We start from the raw sequence: 19,330 nt of genomic DNA on the forward strand, positions 1-19,330 counted from the left end.
GCCTATGGGCATGTAGTAAGCAGTGCTACAACAATGCTTGCATCATGTAGTTCAATCGGAAACGGTAACGGGTCCATCTGCGTTGAACTGCTTGCTTGCTACTATAATTCCAATCAGACTCTTATTTTGGTTTATCGTTTATTACGCTTCAAATCGGCAAATAATACATTAATTGTTGATGTTTATTAACGGTTATAATTTAAAATCAATATATTGGTATTTTTAAAATATTTCGTGTTCTGCTTTTCGCTGTTTGTTGTTGTCATTTACGTAATAACCGTTACTTGCCGCAGTGTAGTATTTCTTAATTGCCCCCTCTCCCACTCTCTCTCTCTCTCTCGCTCTCACTCTGCTCGCACGCGTTTTTCTCACCTTTCGACGTTTAATTGAGTAATACATTTATGTGTGTTCTATTTACTTTTGGTTTTGTGTATCGTTTGAATACGCATATTGTGGGACTTTAAATTGTTGCTTGTTTTGTAGAAAAAGTGCTTAAAGTATTCAATTTGATAATTTGATACGATTACGGATAAGTTTAAGAATGCCTCCCTCGCTCACATGTACACACAGAATTGTTGGTTTTAGAATTAGATATTTCCCTTTTAAATTTAGACAATAAATATTTAAACAAAACAAAATCAAAGATAAAATTATATGAATCGCTAGACAAATTTACAAAATTTCTAATATTTGCAGCCTGATTTTTCCTCTCTTTCTTTCCCTCGTACAGTGTCCTTTTGTTTCCTCTCACTCTACAGCCAATTAGAAAATCAATCTTACAACTCTCTCTTGATTATAACGCACTAACTAACCCTCGCTCACTTACAACAACTGCTGCAACTGCCTGGACACTATTCATGTGTAAACATATACGTAAGCATATTTCTTCCCTCTCTCTCTCTCCCTCTCTTTGACCCTCAGCTGTACTCGCTTTCTCTATCGCTAACTTGATTTGCTTCAGTTTAGAAGCTCATGTAGCCGCGAGAGATGGAACGACGACGCGCACATAGATACGAGACGAGAACCACAATAATGAGAGCAGCAAGGGCAATGCCCACAGCGATGGGCACCACATCGGAGGTCTGCGAGCTGTCGCAATCGTGCACCGTGGAGAAACCAGTGGCATTGGAACTGCGGAATCCCTCCACCTGGACATGGCTAACGCTGATCGTGCCAATGGTGTTGTTGGCATCGATTGTCTCCGTCATGTTAAACTTTTGGACACGTGTGCAATGGTACGACATATTCTCGGGAGTCTTGAAGTCCGTGTTCGGGCTCTGGTGTATCAACTGGACCGTCTGATTCTCTGCATTACAATATCAAGATAATAATACTTAGATCAAAGAATAATACAAATTAGAATAATTTGCGGCTGCTCTGGGCACATTTGATTTCCATTCTACACAAATGATGAATCTCTATTAGAGTATTATCCTTCTTTCTAAATAGATAGATTCCTACACACATTTAACCTTTTTAAAGCATACTACATGCTGGAAACTGCCAAGTACTTTGCCAAGAGACTGCCGCAAGGGATTCATACGCAAAACACTTACCCTTAGCATCGGGGAAGTCAGCAGCGGATAGTGGCAGTACCACTTTGATTAAGGTAAGTGAGACAGATTTATTCTTGTTCTCCAGCTGCAGCACCAACGATTGCTGTCCGTCAAGTGGACCCCAATTCAGTTGCATGAACTGCGTGTTCGGGTTGTCGCACAAGCAATGATCCAATTTAGCGTTGCTGGGCACATTGAACAAGCCGTTGGTCATGTTGCCGCCTGCAATAGAGATGAAGCAGTTAATAAGTCTGATGGGAGAACTGCGAGAGGGAGAGAGGGGGTCGAACTCACTCTTAGTCTCGTAGGTAAAGTTGAGCTGAGCTGCCATGGTGAGCATGATGCAGGAGCAGTTCCATGAGCCCACAGTTGGATCTGGATATGGCTGAGGCTGAGGCTTGCGCGTAGTGGTTGTCACGGGTGCTGGTGTCGAGGTACTCGGTGCCACAGAGGTGCTGGTGGTTGGGGCGACAGTAGTTGTGGTTGTCGTTGTCGTTGTTGTTGTTGTGGATGTTGTTGAAGTGCTGCTCGAGCTGCTTGTTGGGGGCGGCATAGTCGTGCTGGTCGTGGTGGAAGTTGTAGAAGTCGAGCTGCTGCTGCTCGATGTCAACGGCTTTTCCTGCTCGGAAAACTGGGCATCTTTCAAGCTCATCGACAGCGACTGCGTGTAAACTGCAAGAGATGAAATGAAAAGTGTGCGTCAAGAAAGCTGCATGTCATTGTCTCTTTAAGATCTTTTATCACTGTGTCAATATGCTGCTTGCTTAATTCGTATTATATGAAGGGCGAGTCGACGATACGCGTTTATCAGGTCGTTAAACTTAGGCAAAGTTTTTAAGCCACAAGTTGAGGAAAATATGTCAGACTTGTTCAACTTTAGCTTAGTTGAAGCCGATTTATTGAGATATGTGGGGAGTATTTTTGTAATAAATAATTTTAAAAATATTAAAAAACAAAAGTAAAAGTATAAGTATAAGTATAAATAAGCGAACTTTCAAATCTCAGGCTCTACAGCCTCTTTAGATTTCCCAAATTCAATTAGCTTTACAAATTTAATTGATAAAAGCTATACAGTAAAACGTAATATATACCATATATATATAAATCATTAATATATACAATATATGTACCCAAAATATGCATCTCATACCCTTTGAGCGGCTTTACCTTTCATATATACTAAGCGTATAATTCAATTAAGAAATATATGTATGTGTATATATTTATACATGTATACATTAAAATAGGTAGGTTTATCACGACAGCGCTTTCTATTCAGGCCTCGACGCAGCCATTTTCAAATAGAATCAACAGTCAACTTTTAATATAATTATCATGTTTCAATGAATAACGATATTTTAGCCGAGTGCTTTGTGTTTTATTGTATTGTATCGGCGTCGGCCCTCTTAGTTTTCGGACAGAGCTCCGAGTGTGAGTCATATTGATGAATAATATAAATATTTGCACAGTCGTCAACTGATAATCAAATAACCAGAAATTGCGTTGACCGACTGCTGAGTCGCTTGACAGATGGGGGCTGCCTTTGTTTGTGGGCGTGACTTTAGCAAGTTACATGGATTTGTAAAGACTCTCTCGCTGAAACATTTGCACCCGCCACACAAACAAAGGGTTTACTTTGATAGGCATATGGATACACCACAGAGTCTCTCTTTCATGTATGTCAATTTATTTCCGTTTCTTCAGGCGATAAAGTGACGCAAAAATCTACTGAGAACGGCTCTAGCTGACTGCCCAATGCTCTACATGATTGCATATGTATGTATGTGTGTACTCCCTCCCAGCGTATCACAATTTTAGCAGCTGCCTGTTTTCCTTTTATTTGCTATTTTTAAAGCTCATTGTTTTTATCTGTAAAAGTTAAGTTTACACATCAACAGTAATTTTGCAAGCTTTTGCAAAGTTCTGTATATCTGTATATGCATAAATAACAATAAACATAAACATTTTCCCTTCCATTTAGATAATGACGCAACGCAGCTTAATCATATTATATGTGCATATATTTGTAGTCGAAAGCTCAGGCACTTATATTTCCGACTTGCAAGACTCGCAATTGCAAAGGTGATACGCCTACGCCCACCTCTTGGCACGCCCAGCGTTCTAGTTCAATGCCATTGTAACACGACTGCAGAGATGACCTTTAAATGCAAGTTAAGCCACAGCAGCAGAGGCAAACAGCAAATACAACCAGACAAGCAGACAGACAAACAGCGAGAGCGACAAATATCGAATACATTTATCAGGCGTAACTGGAAAATTCCGGGAAAACTGCCCCAGCTAATAAGATTTATTTGCCATGGGCATGCAAGCGTACTGGCCCGTGTGAGGCGATAGCCTCTAATTAAAGTTCACAGGCAATGCAGCCTAATACTGGTTCAATTTTTCGGAATTGTGGATGTGTTACTTGATTAATGATTAAAAAATGCTTAAAGGCTAAATAATTTACCTTATGTAATGCATTTTCTATAGCCGTCATAGGAATACACCTTTATACTATGTCTAAAATGAGAATTGATTGATTGATATTCTAATTATCTACGTCAACTATCAAATAAAGGAGCCTCATCATTCAGTATCTAATGTAGTCTGCTTACTAGTATTTTATATACTATATATATATATATATATATATATATATATATATATATATATATATATATATATATATATATATATATATATATATCAGTTATAATGTGAAAGAGCTTTATTGTAAACTCTAAAACATTATAGTTGATAAACTAAGTATTTTTGATAGAAACTGAATTGTTTCTCTATATGCATTTATTATACTATTTTATCAATATTTTTTATCAGCTAACAATTTTGACGAAAACTTTCACTCCATAATGATTTATATATTTCTCAACTATATGATTAGTATATTTCCCAGCTATATGACACATGCGAATTATGCGGGTTAGTTTCAATTGTATACAATAGGTATATGTACATATATGTATTAATATAGCTGACTCCATATATACGATTCACTTTTCAAGTATGTGCGGCAAATCTTATCAGCAAAATTTTGCTCAAATAAACATTCAGATTTTTCCGCAGCTGAAACTAATACATGAATATACATATATACATACATACATACATATATAGATGGCATACTTTCTGCGTCTTTGTTTGAGAAATGGAAATACAAGAGTTAGATTAAGTATATATAAATAAAATATTGCCATAAACACACAGATAATAAATGGAAAGTCTAGCCTCGATTGAAATTATGTATATTATATTAATTATAAATGCAACAGAAAAGAAGTTTGACTTTACATAAAGTGACAAAAAAAAAACAATTTGTATAAAAAAATGTTTTTGTTTGTACTTAAAATAAGTTTTAATGATTTTTTAATATTTTTTTTATGCCAATTTAATCTCGCCATTTACTATAATTATTATTTAAAAACAACTGTCTGCTGTTAAATTCTAAAATCATTCAACAAATAGCTTTAGAGGGGGGGAATACCAAACTTCTGTTTCTGCGGTTGTTGCTATGTATGTATGTATGTATATCACAAATACGCCTGCATTTAGGGCTAACTGATAAGGGGAATATATGAATTTACATGTGCATGTGTGTGTGGGGGCGGTTATGTCTAACGCAAATAACAAGCAAGTTAAATAAATAACAATTTAAGCATCACTGTGAATCAAATATAATTAAATGGTTGATGCCAGGCACAACAAAAGAAGACGACGAAGTGTAGCCTCTTAGGCCAAACACGAGAAGAAACGAGCAAAAGCGAGAAATTGAATATGCCTGCATTCTGCTACATACAAACATGCATACATATGCAATGCGGGGGCTGCTGCCGGCAGAAGCCGAAAGAACGAGGAAAGCAAATTGTTTTATCTGCCCGTTTCTCATGCTCTATGCAGGTAGAACGTTGTTGTTCTTGTCGGTTAGATAAGCGCAGCATACAATACAAGCAAACATATGCACATATGCAGCAGCAGCATTAATGCTAGTGTGTGTATGTAAGTGGAGTCAGAACTGAAAAAACCGTTTGCGTTTGCCTTCGCCTTTGTGCGCTTCCTCTTTGTTGCAGCGGTACTGAGCCACCATCTTGTTAGATTTCTTAGATTCTACTTCGTAACTCTGTCCTCCAATGGCAACGACAATAACCGCAAGAAAATTGTCACAAACCAGATAAATGTCAATGCGCTGCACACACACAAATTGTGGGACACAATCACATACACACATTTGCACGTCTATGCGTTTAAAACGTATAAATTATTCTACATGCGACTCAGTGTTGTTTTTCAACAGCCCTTGTAGATAAAACCACAGCAAAATAACAAAATAGCAACAACAAATCCATCAGCCCGTCAAACGGGTTACGTGCGTGCAAGCGGGATGCCAATAGGCGAAACAGCAACAAAAAAAAAAACAACAGAAATTAAATTGCGATGAACAAGCAAAAGCAAATTGAACAAAGAGTTGCAGTTCTTTTTTTGCGGGCGTCACGCGGTATGGGGGTTAGTTTTAGCTTTACTCACCAGAGCTGCTCAACAGGAGCAAAGTCGTGCATACTATAAACTTATGCCCAAACATATTTGATTTCCTATTCGTCTAGCCGTCAAGTTTTGCACTGCGTATTTGGTTGATTTTTTCTTGATTAAATATTATATATAATATTAAAAACGTAAAAGCAGAGTCGACTAGTTTTTCTTTTTTCAAGCTGGCACTTCTGCTTTAGCAGATATTCGTTTTATCTGGTCTGCTAGGAGCTCACTTTATTGCGCACAACGAAAAATGAAATGACATTAAATAATAGTGCTGGGCCTTTCGTCAGCTGTGAGTACTGTGTCATATCGACGATAGTAATTTCATATCGATTAGTTTTCATCGATAGTGTTAATAATTAAATTATTATATCGATATAAGAAGTTATCTATGCATATCGAAACACGCGTTTTTACAGCTCTACATAAATTTGTTGAAAATGCCCGCAAAACTTTAAAGATATGTAAGTCAATTTTTTCATCGTTCTTTCGTTAAAATTATTAAACAATAAACAGATATTTAATTTGTTTACAATACATTTCTTTTGTATATTTTTATTCACTCAGCCATTTTAAATTAAATTGTATTTTATACATACAGTATCTATATAATTATTTATATATATATTTTCATAAAAAAATAGTTCTTCAATTTTCATCAACTACTTATTAAACGTAATCATATATTTTATATTACTAAACAACACCCTAGCCTAAAACAAAGTATTGCATATATGTATATCAATACATATACATATATTTGCATAATATGTATAATATATCTATAGATAACCAACAAACAGTTTTACTTTAAAGTTTTTGAGCAAATCCTTTGAATAAAAAATATAAAAATAGATTGCAATTGCGTGTTTTACAAATTAAGCAACAATTTCCAAAATACCTACTTAAACTCTAATAAAAAAACGGTATCAAAAAGTTCAAGGCAATAACAATTAAGTAAGTTTTTGTGTTTAGTTTTTTGATTATGTTGTATAGCACTTAGCAGATAGCAAGAGGGGGCTGAAGAGGAGGTAGGTATGGGATCTATAGGGATAGTGTATGGTGGGGTACGACAGGTTAGGGTAGGGTAGTGTATATATATGCCACTTAAATTATTGCACCAGTTAATAGCCCGTTTCGGGCTCCTGTTTAAGCGTCATGCGACAAGGCTCTGTAAAGGAGAATACAGATTCAAATGAGTCTCAAGTTTAAGGATATATATATCTATATAGGGTATACACACCCATCACATAGCTGGGCGCCATCATGTCGGGCACTCGGATTTTGAGGGGCGTGCGGCGCAACAGCTCATCAGCGCTGTTGTCTTCGCTGCGATTGTATTCGTTGAGCGTAATGTCCGCCGGATTGCGCATTCCGAGGCCGGCATCGACCGGCGATGTGGCCACTCTTTGGTAGGGATGCACTCGCTGTGGACTGTGCATTAGCTGACTCTTGTGTTGGACACTATATTGCCGTGTTGCTGTCGCATCCATGTATACGTTCTCCTGGGACTTCGGACTACATGCAGCACTGCTCAATGGTGGCGTTACGGCAGATGAGGGCGTAGCAGCCACGACGGCAGCGACGGCAGCAGCAGCCGCTGACATCGAATTATTGTTCGTATAGGCACGTAACGTATCCTCCGCACTGTTCGCCTCAATGAGCGCCTGTATCTGTTGCACATCCAGATCCAGGCCATGCGTTCCGCTGCTCCCCGTGGCCAGTGTATCCAGTGTGGAGCTCACCTGGCTGCCATCCAAATTGCCGCCATGCGATGGACTCTGGTAATCGTTGGACTGATTTGGCGGCGACAGTGGCAACGAATTGTCCGCCAGTTCGCCTGCAAAGAGGAGTACAAATTAAATTGACTTTATTTTATTCTATTGAGTGCTTCCACCTACCACCCAGCAGCATCTCCTGCAGCAGCGAATCTATGTGTGCCACACCAAAGATTTTGGCAAATTGTATTTGTTCAATCATCTGCCAGGTGATTGACTGTAGCACCGGCAGAATAAGCAAAATCTCCCCAAATCTACCACGCGACTCATACTGTCGGTCCGAGATGTAATCCTCCAGATTGTTGAGTATCTGATGGCGCAATGACTTGATGCGATTTGGCTCGTTGAGACCCTTGGCATCTGCAATTATAAATCATGAGATATTTGATTAATTGAAATTGATATTAAACGTATCTATCCATTCCCTAAGTTCCTTTTAATATACATCTAAACAGTTTATATTTAGCTCTTAATATTTTAATCTATAGCTAAGCTAGTCTATGCCTTAATCGACTTACTGGGATCAAAGAAGACCAACGCCTTAATACAGGCAAATTCGGTATCATCGATGCCCACGTCCTTCATAACGACCACCAGTTCATCAATGATGCGCGCACCAATGCGTGATATATCCAAATTGGGCGAGACATGGGGATCTATAATACAGACAGAGAGAGGTTGACAAACATGAAGAACAAAAGAAGTAATCCACACTCACCTGGACAATGCCTGGTGATGACACAGTTGTTGCTAAGCAACAGCACATCCTTCAGATGCATGGAGCGACGCGAGAGACCAAGCAGCAGATGCTCACCCGCATGGGCGCGCAGCAGAGCCACTTGATCGTCCAGCTGCAGATCATTGAAGGCTGGTATCTGTTTGGCCCACTCGACTAGGGTGAGCAACTGCTGTTTCATGGACTCGCAGACATCGTTAATGCTGGCAAACTGTTTGGTCGAGAGATCCTCATTGATGTTGGGCTCCATGGCGGCGCCCGCTTTCGACTGTCGTGATTCGTTCTCCGCCTTGACCAGCGATACAACAGACAGTCCATTGCCTGGATCCGGATCATCATTGGAAGTGCGACGACAGCTAATGCGATCGCGTTCATTCTGCACCGCCTCCTTCTTCATGCCAGCCTTGAAACATTTGCGTAGACGGCAATAACGGCACTGATTGCGCTTATCCTTGTCCACAACACAGTTGCGTGCGAATCTACAGAGAGTAAGAGCAAAGGAAAGTAGTTTAAAGCGTGACTTCAGCTGGATGTCTCTTAGTCAAACTCACCTGCAGGTATATTGATGATTTTTGCGTACGCTGCGCCTGAAGAAACCTTTGCAGCCATCACAGCTGGAGGCGCCATAATGTTTACCCGTCGCCCGATCTCCACAAATTGCACAAACTGTTGGCGACTGTTGTTGTTGCTGCTGCTGCTGCAGTTGTTGTTGTTGCTGCTGTTGTTGCTGCTGCTGTTGCTGTTGACTGCTGCTCCCATTGTTGTTGTTGTTGTTCGGTGAGTACATCATGTTGTTGTTATTGCTGGCATTGCTATTGCCATTGCAGAGTGTGAAATTCTCGCTGCTCTGATTGCTGCTGTTGCTGAGGCCGAGGCCAACGCCATTGGGACTTAGCGCATGGCCAATGGGCGAGCCAGCAGGATGTCCAACAGGCAAAGCCTCTGCATGCATTATTTGACTTTCGGCCGATTCTGTGAACGAGAGAGATAGAAAAATATTATAGATAGAAATAACGCAATAAAATAATTAAAATCACATAATAAATAATAAATTCATATTTTAATATAACTACATATGTATATTGATATCTGATTTAATTAGTCAACGTTGCTTTTATTTGAATCCGCAGTTTTAAAGCCATAAAAAGCACTGTCATACAGTTTGAGCAGTTCGCCAACAACTTAAACAGTTTGAGTCACACTGTGTGCATACACGAAGCGCAATAGGCGATTTCGCAGTTTTCAAAATATTCAACCCATACCAGTTTGGCTACAGTCTGGCTTAAATTAAATATTAAGTATATATACATATATATACTATATAAACTTGTCTAAGCAAATTTTAATGCAAAGCAAATATTTATAATTAAACATTTTTAACTGCAGCACAATAACAACAGTTGCACAATCACTGCCGACGCAGCTGTGCTTTACAGTTTAAGGGGCTCGCAAATGCTTTTCTTGTTTGCCTAAGCCTAAGTTCTCATTGCATGCATACATATGTATGTATGTATGTACATATGTATGTACATGTACATATACGTAAAACGCATTAGGCGTGGGCTGCAGTTTCAACGGTACTGATCATGAACTTTTTATGCTGCCAAAAATAAAGATAAATATTCTTTTTAAATGTTTTACGAAAAAAAAAAACTGAAAAAAGTGAATACTATAAATAAAATGGCAAGACGCGCAATACACTTTTAGCAAAAAAATTAACACACAAACACACACACCATCACTTGAAGCTGAATTGCTGGCGCTGCTGTCCCGTCGTCGACGTCGCTGCTGCCGTTGACGCAGTCGCCTAGCCATTGCTGCCTGCCCATCGCTGCTGACACGTCCACCAGTGGCATCGCCTTTGGCTTTGCCACGCAACAGAATGCTGCCCACATCGCGACTAGTAGGAATTTTAACTCTACCGGACTTGCGCACCATTTTAGTGCTACTGACTGATTAATGAAAAAACTCGCAGTAGCGACGAGACGACACAAAATTTCTCACTGAGCGCGCGCTCGCTTGTTGGCTGACCGTGCCCACAGACGCCAAGCCTCTGCTGCGGTTGCTGCTGTTGCCGCTGCCCCATATCCATATCGTATGTTGTCGCGGCTTTCGCTCTGAGTCTCAGTTCGTGTGCGTATGCGTGTGCGTGTCGATGTGTGCGTTAATCGACGCTTAAATCAATTCACTGTGTTTGCATATGTACATATTTTTGTCGCTGTGTGGAGCTCTCTCTCTTTCTCTCTCTCTCTCTCACAAACCTGACTTGGAGCGCACACGAGTGCTTGCATAGAGAGAATAGAGGCAAACATACGCTCGCACACATGCACACCAGTAAAGGCAATAATTTTGAAGACATCGCAAGCTAAAGCAAACGAGCACATAAACAAATAAATAAATAAAAAAAAAAGCCGGCTTTAAATTGAGCATTCTCTATGTGTGTGCGTGTGTGTGTTGGCGCACGAGTGCGACTGTGTGTGTATATGAAGACAAGAGATAGACACAGAAAAACAGACCCGAACAACACAAAGAAAAGCTGCTATAATAAAAACAAAAACAAAACCTCTTCTTATTTTAATTTATGCATTTAGAACTGAGGAATATTATGAAAATTTATTTTAAAAGAATTCGATCTAAAAATGCTAATAGCTAAATTCAGAGGTGAATAAATTATTGACTTGTCCGCGGAACTACCTGAATGAGTATAAAAATATAAGAAATTTGACAAATGCTAAGCGAATTAAAAATATTTTTGTACTAAAAAGATGTTAATTTATTTAATTTATTATATTAAAATCTGTCGATTATGTACATATAGTAAAGCTGAAAATTGATCGATTTATGCCTGTGATTCACCAATTTCAATTTATTAGCAGCTTGTATCTAATATGTATACATTTGGTAATTACTATATATACAATCTAACACTTTAGCTCAACGAATTCGCAGACATTAATTACATCACTCTACATAGACACCTTCAATTAACACCCGTTTTTCACGCCTCGCCAGAGTCAATCTAGCCACCCACAAACAAATGTTTAAAAATAACTTAACAAGCAGAACTAGAAGAAGGTAGAGAGTAGAGTAAAAGAGAAAAGTCAACAACAGCAATAAAAACAAAAACAAAAACATGTTTGGGTTATGATCATATTTTTTTTCCCTCTTTGTTTTGTGTTTTATCCAAAAGTTTTATTATGGCGCTATAATCTACTCGAGTCTTGCTATAAAACTCGCTTGTTCGCCGTGTCTGCCGCTGTCTCGGCGAGAGCTCGCCAATTCGCTGTTTTGTCAATTCTCTGGCTAGCGGCGAATCAGTGGAGCGCACGAATTTACGCAGAGTCATCGTTAGAGCTCAATATTTTTTTCTGACATGCCGAGTCACCGTTAGTTTCGCAAAGCTAAATGTTGTTGTTTTCTTCTTAGTCTCTTGTTGCTGCTGTTGTTGTTATTGTTGTTTGGGTATATCGATTCGTAATCAGAGACTAAGAATATTCATTACATTTTCTTTTCTTTTCTTTTTTATTTTCATTTCAAATTTTGTTTGCATTTTTCTGCGCAAAAAATAAACTTTTTATGGCCAAAACATAAAAAAATTTATTTTGTATACCGCTGATAAGCGCCACAAGTGATACGCACTGTATTTGCTTTACCTGTTGTTGTTGTAGTTGTTGTTGCTGTCGAGCTAATATAATAATAATGAAGCGGATGTGCTCAGCATGTACATATGTATGTATGTATGTACATATCCATGACTACATAGAGCTCTAGTCTGTCCAATTTTTATTTACTTATAGTATATACAGCTGGACGGGTCGAGCCCCCGAAATACACTATGAAAAAAGACTACATACATATGTATGTACATAAATATGTATATTTGTATACATATGTATGTATGTATGTGTAGAGAATCAATATGTATGTAGCTAACTGTGCGGCACGTTTAGTTTTTATTTGTATTTATTTTGTTATATTTCGGAAATTAATGTGGGTGTGTTTGGGTTTTCGACTGATTTGTTTATGAAATAATTCTATATACTCTGTGCTTAGTGTATGACAGTTTTTACTGGGTGTCAACTAGTCGTTCATTACTCTATTTGCTATTTAGTTTGTACAGAGAAATGAAGTGTGAAAATAAATAGAGCAACGAGCACACGTACTTTACATGTACATACATACATATGTATGTATGTATGTATATTGAAAGATTAACAAGATTATTCTACACAAATTGTTAATAAATCTACTATATTATTCATATTCCATCCATATTTTTTTGAGTATTTATTAATAAATATCTGTGCATCTTTTTCAAAATTCTAATATATTGGCACAAGTCTATGCATGCATAGATATTTCTTTGATTTCTCAAGAGATGAATACTATAATTTTGGTGTCTATCTGAAGAAAACAAACTTTGCACGAACTACGCAATTTTTGGGCTATTTTTAGCAAATTTGTTTTTCATGCTTCTTACACATAAATATAAATTTGTATTTAGTATTTGTAGTATATATGTATATGTTTTAACTCTAAAAACATCACGAGGTACAGGTAAAGTGGTATAGGTATACATTGTATGTATTCCATTCAAAATTATTAAAATTATATTGTCATTAGGCAACATAATTTCCGATATTTATGAATTCAACAAAACAATATAATCATTATAATAATCATTCATTTTTATCGCATTTTAATGAATGATATTTGTAAACGTTAAAGATTATATAGATAGTATATAAACTGTAGTATTTAGTATATCTATACATATGTATGTACATGATTTTGTCTGTGCGGCAAAACAATGCCAATGCTCATAATTTTGTCGTTATATTACTCAATGCTAACTGATAGTAGATTATGCAGCCCATATCACACCATATAGAATTCTATGTTGATAACAAATATTATTTACCAAGACATCAGATCAACTACAAATATTCTATGATATAAAATATTATTTACGAAGACATCAGATCAACTACAAATATTCTATGATATAAAAAAACGAATCTTTCCGGTTCGACTGTTACTACTCTACTACTCTACTACTACAACCCTCCTATTTATACTACAATTCCTACTACTACTATTATATACTATTACTAATGGTACTACTACTACATTTCTACTATTCCTTCTTCTACTACTACTACTTCTGCTACCCTTATTAGTTCTACTGCTACTTCTACTACTACTTCTGCTACTACTACTACATTTCTACTATTCCTACTTCTACTACTACTACTTCTGCTACCACTATTAGTTCTACTGCTACTTCTACTACTACTTCTGCTACTACTATTACTTCTACTGCTACTTCTACTACTATTTTTGCTATTACTACTACTTCTACTACTAATACTACTTCTGCTACTACTATTAGTTCTACTGCTACTTCTACTACTACTTCTGCTACTACTATTAGTTCTACTGCTACTTCTACTACTACTTCTGCTACTACTATTAGTTCTACTGATACTACTACTACTACTTCTACTACTACTACTATTAGTTCTAGTGATACTACTTCTGCTACTACTATTAGTTCTACTGCTACTTCTACTACTACTTCTGCTACTACTATTAGTTCTACTGATACTATTACTACTACTTCTGCTACTACTCCTACTTCTACTACTAATACTATTTCTACTACTACTACTAATTCTGCTACTACTATTAATTCTACTGCTACTTCTACTGCTACTTCTGCTACTACTACTACTTCTACTACATCTTTATCGCATTTTATTTACCAATAAAGTAGTAATGGAATTTCAACGGTAATAACATTTTGTAAAGTATATGTATGTAAAAATAATTACTAAGTTCAATGCAATTAAAAATAAATTAGACAAACAACAAGTACAACTACGTATTTAATGAACAAGAAATATTACGGAATAATACATCTAATACCTCGGCGCTATCTATGAATAACTACATGGATATAACAAGCATTTGTAATATGATTAACAATTTCCATAAATATCTACACATAAATATGTAAAATATAAATGTTAGTTTATAAATCAAAGTTAATAAACTTAACTAGAATAGAATACACGACTTACGCAACCAATATAAATACTTATAATATCTTATTTATATACATATATGTATACTAATATATAGCTATTACAAATATGATTAAGTCCAACTGCCAACTGATGTGTATAATGGAGCAAATGCATTTCATCACATCAACTGAAATTGTTGCTTAACGTTTTTTCCATTGTTCAAACGACAAAGCGACATTAGAGCAACATGTAATTTCATAGCAGTGCAATCCGTGCACAACGTCTAGAAAAGTCCCCCTCTCAGCTGCTCCCAATTGTCGTAACCCCTTGATTAACCCCCAACAGACTGGCTAGGGGAAGCTTCTTATCGGCTTCATTTCAATAACGTGCCTAATGCCACCACTGATAACTGACAGACAGAGAGGAGCAGACAAAGAAAGATAGAGGGAGAGAGACAGAGATAGAGAGAGAGAGAGAGAGAGAGAGAAACAGAGAGAGAGGAAGCGAAAAAGCTCGATTTAAAATCGAATCGAATCGAATCAAATGAAAATTGCACATGGCCACGAACCGTAGCATGAATTGATAGCGATTATAGCAAAAATATAAATAAAAAAAAAAAATACTTAAATGACTCAACGCGATATCAATACAAAAATAATAATAATTTGTTGCTTTTGTTCGAATCACTGGGGAACTGCGTGCCAAAGATCGAATTCATTTTGTATGCGTAACAAAGGCAAAAAGTGGAAAACGTTTTCAATTGCAAGGTAATGCCTAGGAAAACAATATACATATATATATGTATATATTGTTTATAAGCTGACTCTAATCACTCCTTATCAAAATGACTAATTAGCGGCATCTACACTTTTATTGATCTGGCAACGCTGCACATTGTAATATGCAAATATTTTGTAATTGTCATTACCTCAGCACTACTAATTCACCTGAGCTTTTGCTTAAATAATTATTCCCTCAATATATTGTCTACTCTATTATTTATTTTTATATATTTTTACTGCTTATAGCTTTTGCAACCCTAGCATTACTAGCCAGGCCAGCCCAGCTAATTAGGGTTTGTACCTAAAATGAAAAAAAAACTAGCGAATTGTATACCTGATAAAACAGTTTAAGAATTCATTGGAAATGCCACGAGCGTTTGCACTAAAGTGTTTTGTTGCGTAGAATAATATATATATATATACATTATTATTATTATTATATTGCATATATTTATATAGCCCGCACAATTAGCTAAGTCTGTGGATTAAGTCCATTGAAAAGATTGCATTTCATTAAGAAATTGTATAAAAAAGTAAGTTAATGAATAATTTCATTGATCTTGCTGATAAACAATTATCAATTATCAATGAGAGCTGCACAATAATGTGTAAATAATAAATAAAGATAGAAAAGTATCTGTTTATCTGTCTCACCGATCGTATTACTGACTGAATAATTGACAAATCTGTGAGCTACGTATTCAGTTATAGATACAGATACATATAGAATCGTACATTTGCAATATTAACTACATACTAAGTTACACATCTCGGAGACAGAAAACTTAATTATAGATATACTTTGATGAAGAACATTCAGATAAAGAATTTAATCTGTGAAATGGAGAGTAATGAGTGTGATATGAAGGAATAATTAAGATACAAACATATATTACGGGAATTATAAACATATTAAGATAAATTACAAGCGTATCTAGGTATACAGTTGAGGATTTGAGATGCAAACTTATCTGAATGCTTCTCGCACATCTTTAAGATGCACGTGAAAAAGCAGAGATATGAGATACCAAGTAGGCTATCTCACAGCGACAATAAAAATATTTCTTTAAACAGATGAAGATACAACTAGAATCTGTGAAGATCTCTATCTGTGCCCTTACTTTTAAATGCTACCAAATTAAACGATAAAAGAGAATCAATGATATGAGACAGTAAGCAGCTATCCAACTTCAATTTCTAGTTGCAAGCCAAACACTTAAGTTGATGTGAGGCAACCTTGAACTTTACGACTTACTTATAACTTATAAATTTCCCTATAAAAAGCCGTTACTGCTGATGATGAATGACAAGTGGAAATGCATTTATGTATATATATATTTATATATTTATCCAATCAAATAATAATGTCATCAAACAAGACCACCTCGTAAAACCCAAATGCAAATTCAAAGATAATGCTGAGCTCATTCGCAGCCAGCGTGACCTATGCCTATATTTACCTAGACTTACTTATCAACTTAGATAGAGAGAGTCGAGTCGGTGTTTTATTGGAACCCACGCGAAGTGCACTATCGCGTCATTGTCACATCGCTGTCAACTTTTGTTATCGACGACGCGATGCAATAAGGCCGAAAAACCCGCAGATCATCTATTTGTGCTAAATATTAGAAACAGTTAATAGATATGTATATATATATAGAATATACATATATTGATTGTAAGCCAATCGGCAGATCAAAGATATGATAGCTATGTGAATATATTGAAATCACAACATGTGCTTGTGAAATGGTTTAACCGATTATCAGGGACTTTAGTTAGACTCAAATTGTGAAATGCCCACGGTTGGAGGGCAGGAAATTACCGCAGGTCACTCAAATATTGGTTGTAAAATCCAGATACTTGCCAAATAGTTAAATAAATATATATAATTATTAATATATGACATTGTTGAAACTAGTTTTTGCTCGATCTCTCTCCCTCGCTATCTCGCTCTCTTTGAATTTTTCAGTTATATATGAGATAAATCATAAAGCGGACTTGAACCAATTAACTAACGTCGCTCAAATATAAGAATCAATGTGTTTTTTTTTTATTGAAATTATCATTATCTTTATGACGAATAATTGCGCGCATATTGTCTATAATTAAAATGTTAAAAAACGTCTCAATTAAATTGTTATTAACAAAAAGTCAAAGCAGCTAACACAATAAGCTGGTTCAATCATTTAAAGCACTTGCTGCCGCTGCTGTTGTTAATAACTTGTCTAACTATATGTAAGCGGGCTATTGTATCTGTATCTGTATCTGCAGCTGCAGTAGTATCTGTATCTATAGCTATCATACGACCTGGCGCCTTTATATATATACATATAATATATATGTATATGAATATATAACTATCTATCGAGTCCGGTGTAATTTTCTATTTAAAATGCTTGCTTTGGTCTTAGTGTCTTGGCTCTGGGCTTTAATTGGGCTCTAACGTGTTTCAGATACATTTGTATCTCCAAATAGACGCCGTGCAATTAAATTACGTCTTTGCCTTGAACTGAGCTGCCACTGCCGGCGACATTTAGAACTTGACTTGTCTCGGCAATCATCAGTAGCTCGTATAAACTTATAAGCTTTTCCATTAAGCCCAGACACCTCTTCAACTATACTTTAGATGTCGCATCATCTTTATTTTGTTTTATGTTCCAACACCTTTCAAGAGCACGAACTAAATTTTCATAGATTTTTTGGTTTTGGTTGGGATTCATCAGTTTCTGACCAGTCACAATGATTGGATCAAAATTGTGAGAGTACCCTCAGCATGATAAGAGTAAAAGGAGCAGAAAGTTTGAACTAGTTCTTAGTAGTAATAAAGTTTCAAGAGAGAATTCTACACTAAATATTATTTATATTCCTAATACTAAATTTTATTTTTTGAGCTTCAACAGTTAGATTTTGTCTAGTCATAATGATTGGACCAAAATTGTTTGACTCACATTCTCAGCAGTTCCTTTCAGCATGGACCTACCCCAAAAATAGATTCGCAGTCCATTTGCTTGGATACAAAGTTCAAATTTCAATTGTGTTATCGATAGTGTTTTTGTTTTTTTGTCAAACAAATTATGTTTTGTTAACTTAAGTGGAAAGCTATTTTTCGTGGTCTCTTGAAAAAGCACTTCAAGAAGTGTTGACAAAATATACCGGAAATTCAAGAAATAATAAAAAATAGTTGGAAAAGTTCAAGAGAGAATATGAAATTGCTTCCATTAATTCAGAAATGTTTCATTATCTATTCAATTAATTAATTATATTATATTATCTATTTGTCTCAGTTTTAAGCTTTCACTGGACTGGATATAACTGGTTTTAATTTTTCACATATTTAATAAACTCGTCTATATTTATTTTGCTTTTTATGATATCATATCTGGCGTGTCTCGTGAATACGTAAGCTTATCAAGTGGCTCGTTTCTAACGTGTCTGCATAATCAATAAGCTGCAACTTAAATATTTTCTGCTGCTGTCTGATTGAGCTTTTGGCATTTTATAAAGAATGTCTGGACTAAGAGATTTTATGCCTGACAAAACTCATATTACATACGCCTGGAACTGTTAATAATTGCTCTAATATATATATTCTTTTATACGATATCTATCGTACATTTATATAATCTTATTATTTCAATAAAAATTATTTGAAAAATGTATAATTTTTTCTACTTTATCAATATATATTATGTGGGTTTTTTATAGAGCAATGAAATGTTTTTATAAGAAATATATTCTTTGCTTTTCAGATTGTTTAATAAATATTTTCACCTTAAGAGTATTTGAGCTTCGTTCTTCTCACGCTCCGACGCGTCTATCATGTTTCGTTTGTCCTATCGTTATCAATTGCAATTACGAAGCCCAGGCAAGTGCGTGGCTTTACAAATAATTTGCGATTTTG

The 19,330-nt window shown here is 36.1% G+C and overlaps 3 protein-coding genes across 5 annotated transcripts in view; all 3 read right to left on the reverse strand.

Moving 5' to 3' along the window:
• LOC115562796 (PI-PLC X domain-containing protein 2) overlaps positions 1-19,330 on the reverse strand; it is a 49,994-nt gene that overhangs the window by 22,988 nt on the left and 7,676 nt on the right. The window lies entirely within an intron of this gene.
• Positions 122-6,401, reverse strand: Lamp1 (lysosome-associated membrane glycoprotein 1). The gene is made up of 4 exons (XM_030384896.2): positions 6,096-6,401; positions 1,851-2,228; positions 1,557-1,778; positions 122-1,306 (listed from the first exon to the last, which is right to left on the reverse strand). Exons 1-4 carry the CDS (start codon positions 6,148-6,150, stop codon positions 963-965), a joined length of 999 nt encoding a protein of 332 aa, XP_030240756.1. The 5' UTR covers positions 6,151-6,401; the 3' UTR covers positions 122-962.
• Hnf4 (Hepatocyte nuclear factor 4) overlaps positions 6,621-19,330 on the reverse strand; it is a 30,877-nt gene continuing 18,167 nt past the window's right edge. For 2 of the 3 annotated variants that reach the window (XM_030384886.2, XM_030384885.2), the window contains 6 exons: positions 9,167-9,587; positions 8,598-9,094; positions 8,398-8,535; positions 8,003-8,239; positions 7,345-7,941; positions 6,621-7,272 (listed from right to left, as the gene is read on the reverse strand). In XM_030384886.2, coding sequence (XP_030240746.1) covers positions 7,226-7,272; positions 7,345-7,941; positions 8,003-8,239; positions 8,398-8,535; positions 8,598-9,094; positions 9,167-9,587 — 1,937 coding nt within the window. In that variant the 3' untranslated portion in view covers positions 6,621-7,225. Of the gene's footprint in view, positions 7,273-7,344; positions 7,942-8,002; positions 8,240-8,397; positions 8,536-8,597; positions 9,095-9,166; positions 9,588-10,351; positions 10,818-19,330 lie in introns of those variants that run through there. The other variant, XM_030384884.2, reaches the window with a different exon arrangement.

The sequence above is a fragment of the Drosophila navojoa genome, chromosome 3, assembly GCF_054131105.1.
Source record: "Drosophila navojoa isolate 15081-1374.11 chromosome 3, UAZ_NAV_1.0, whole genome shotgun sequence".
Classification (NCBI taxonomy): domain Eukaryota; kingdom Metazoa; phylum Arthropoda; class Insecta; order Diptera; family Drosophilidae; genus Drosophila; species Drosophila navojoa.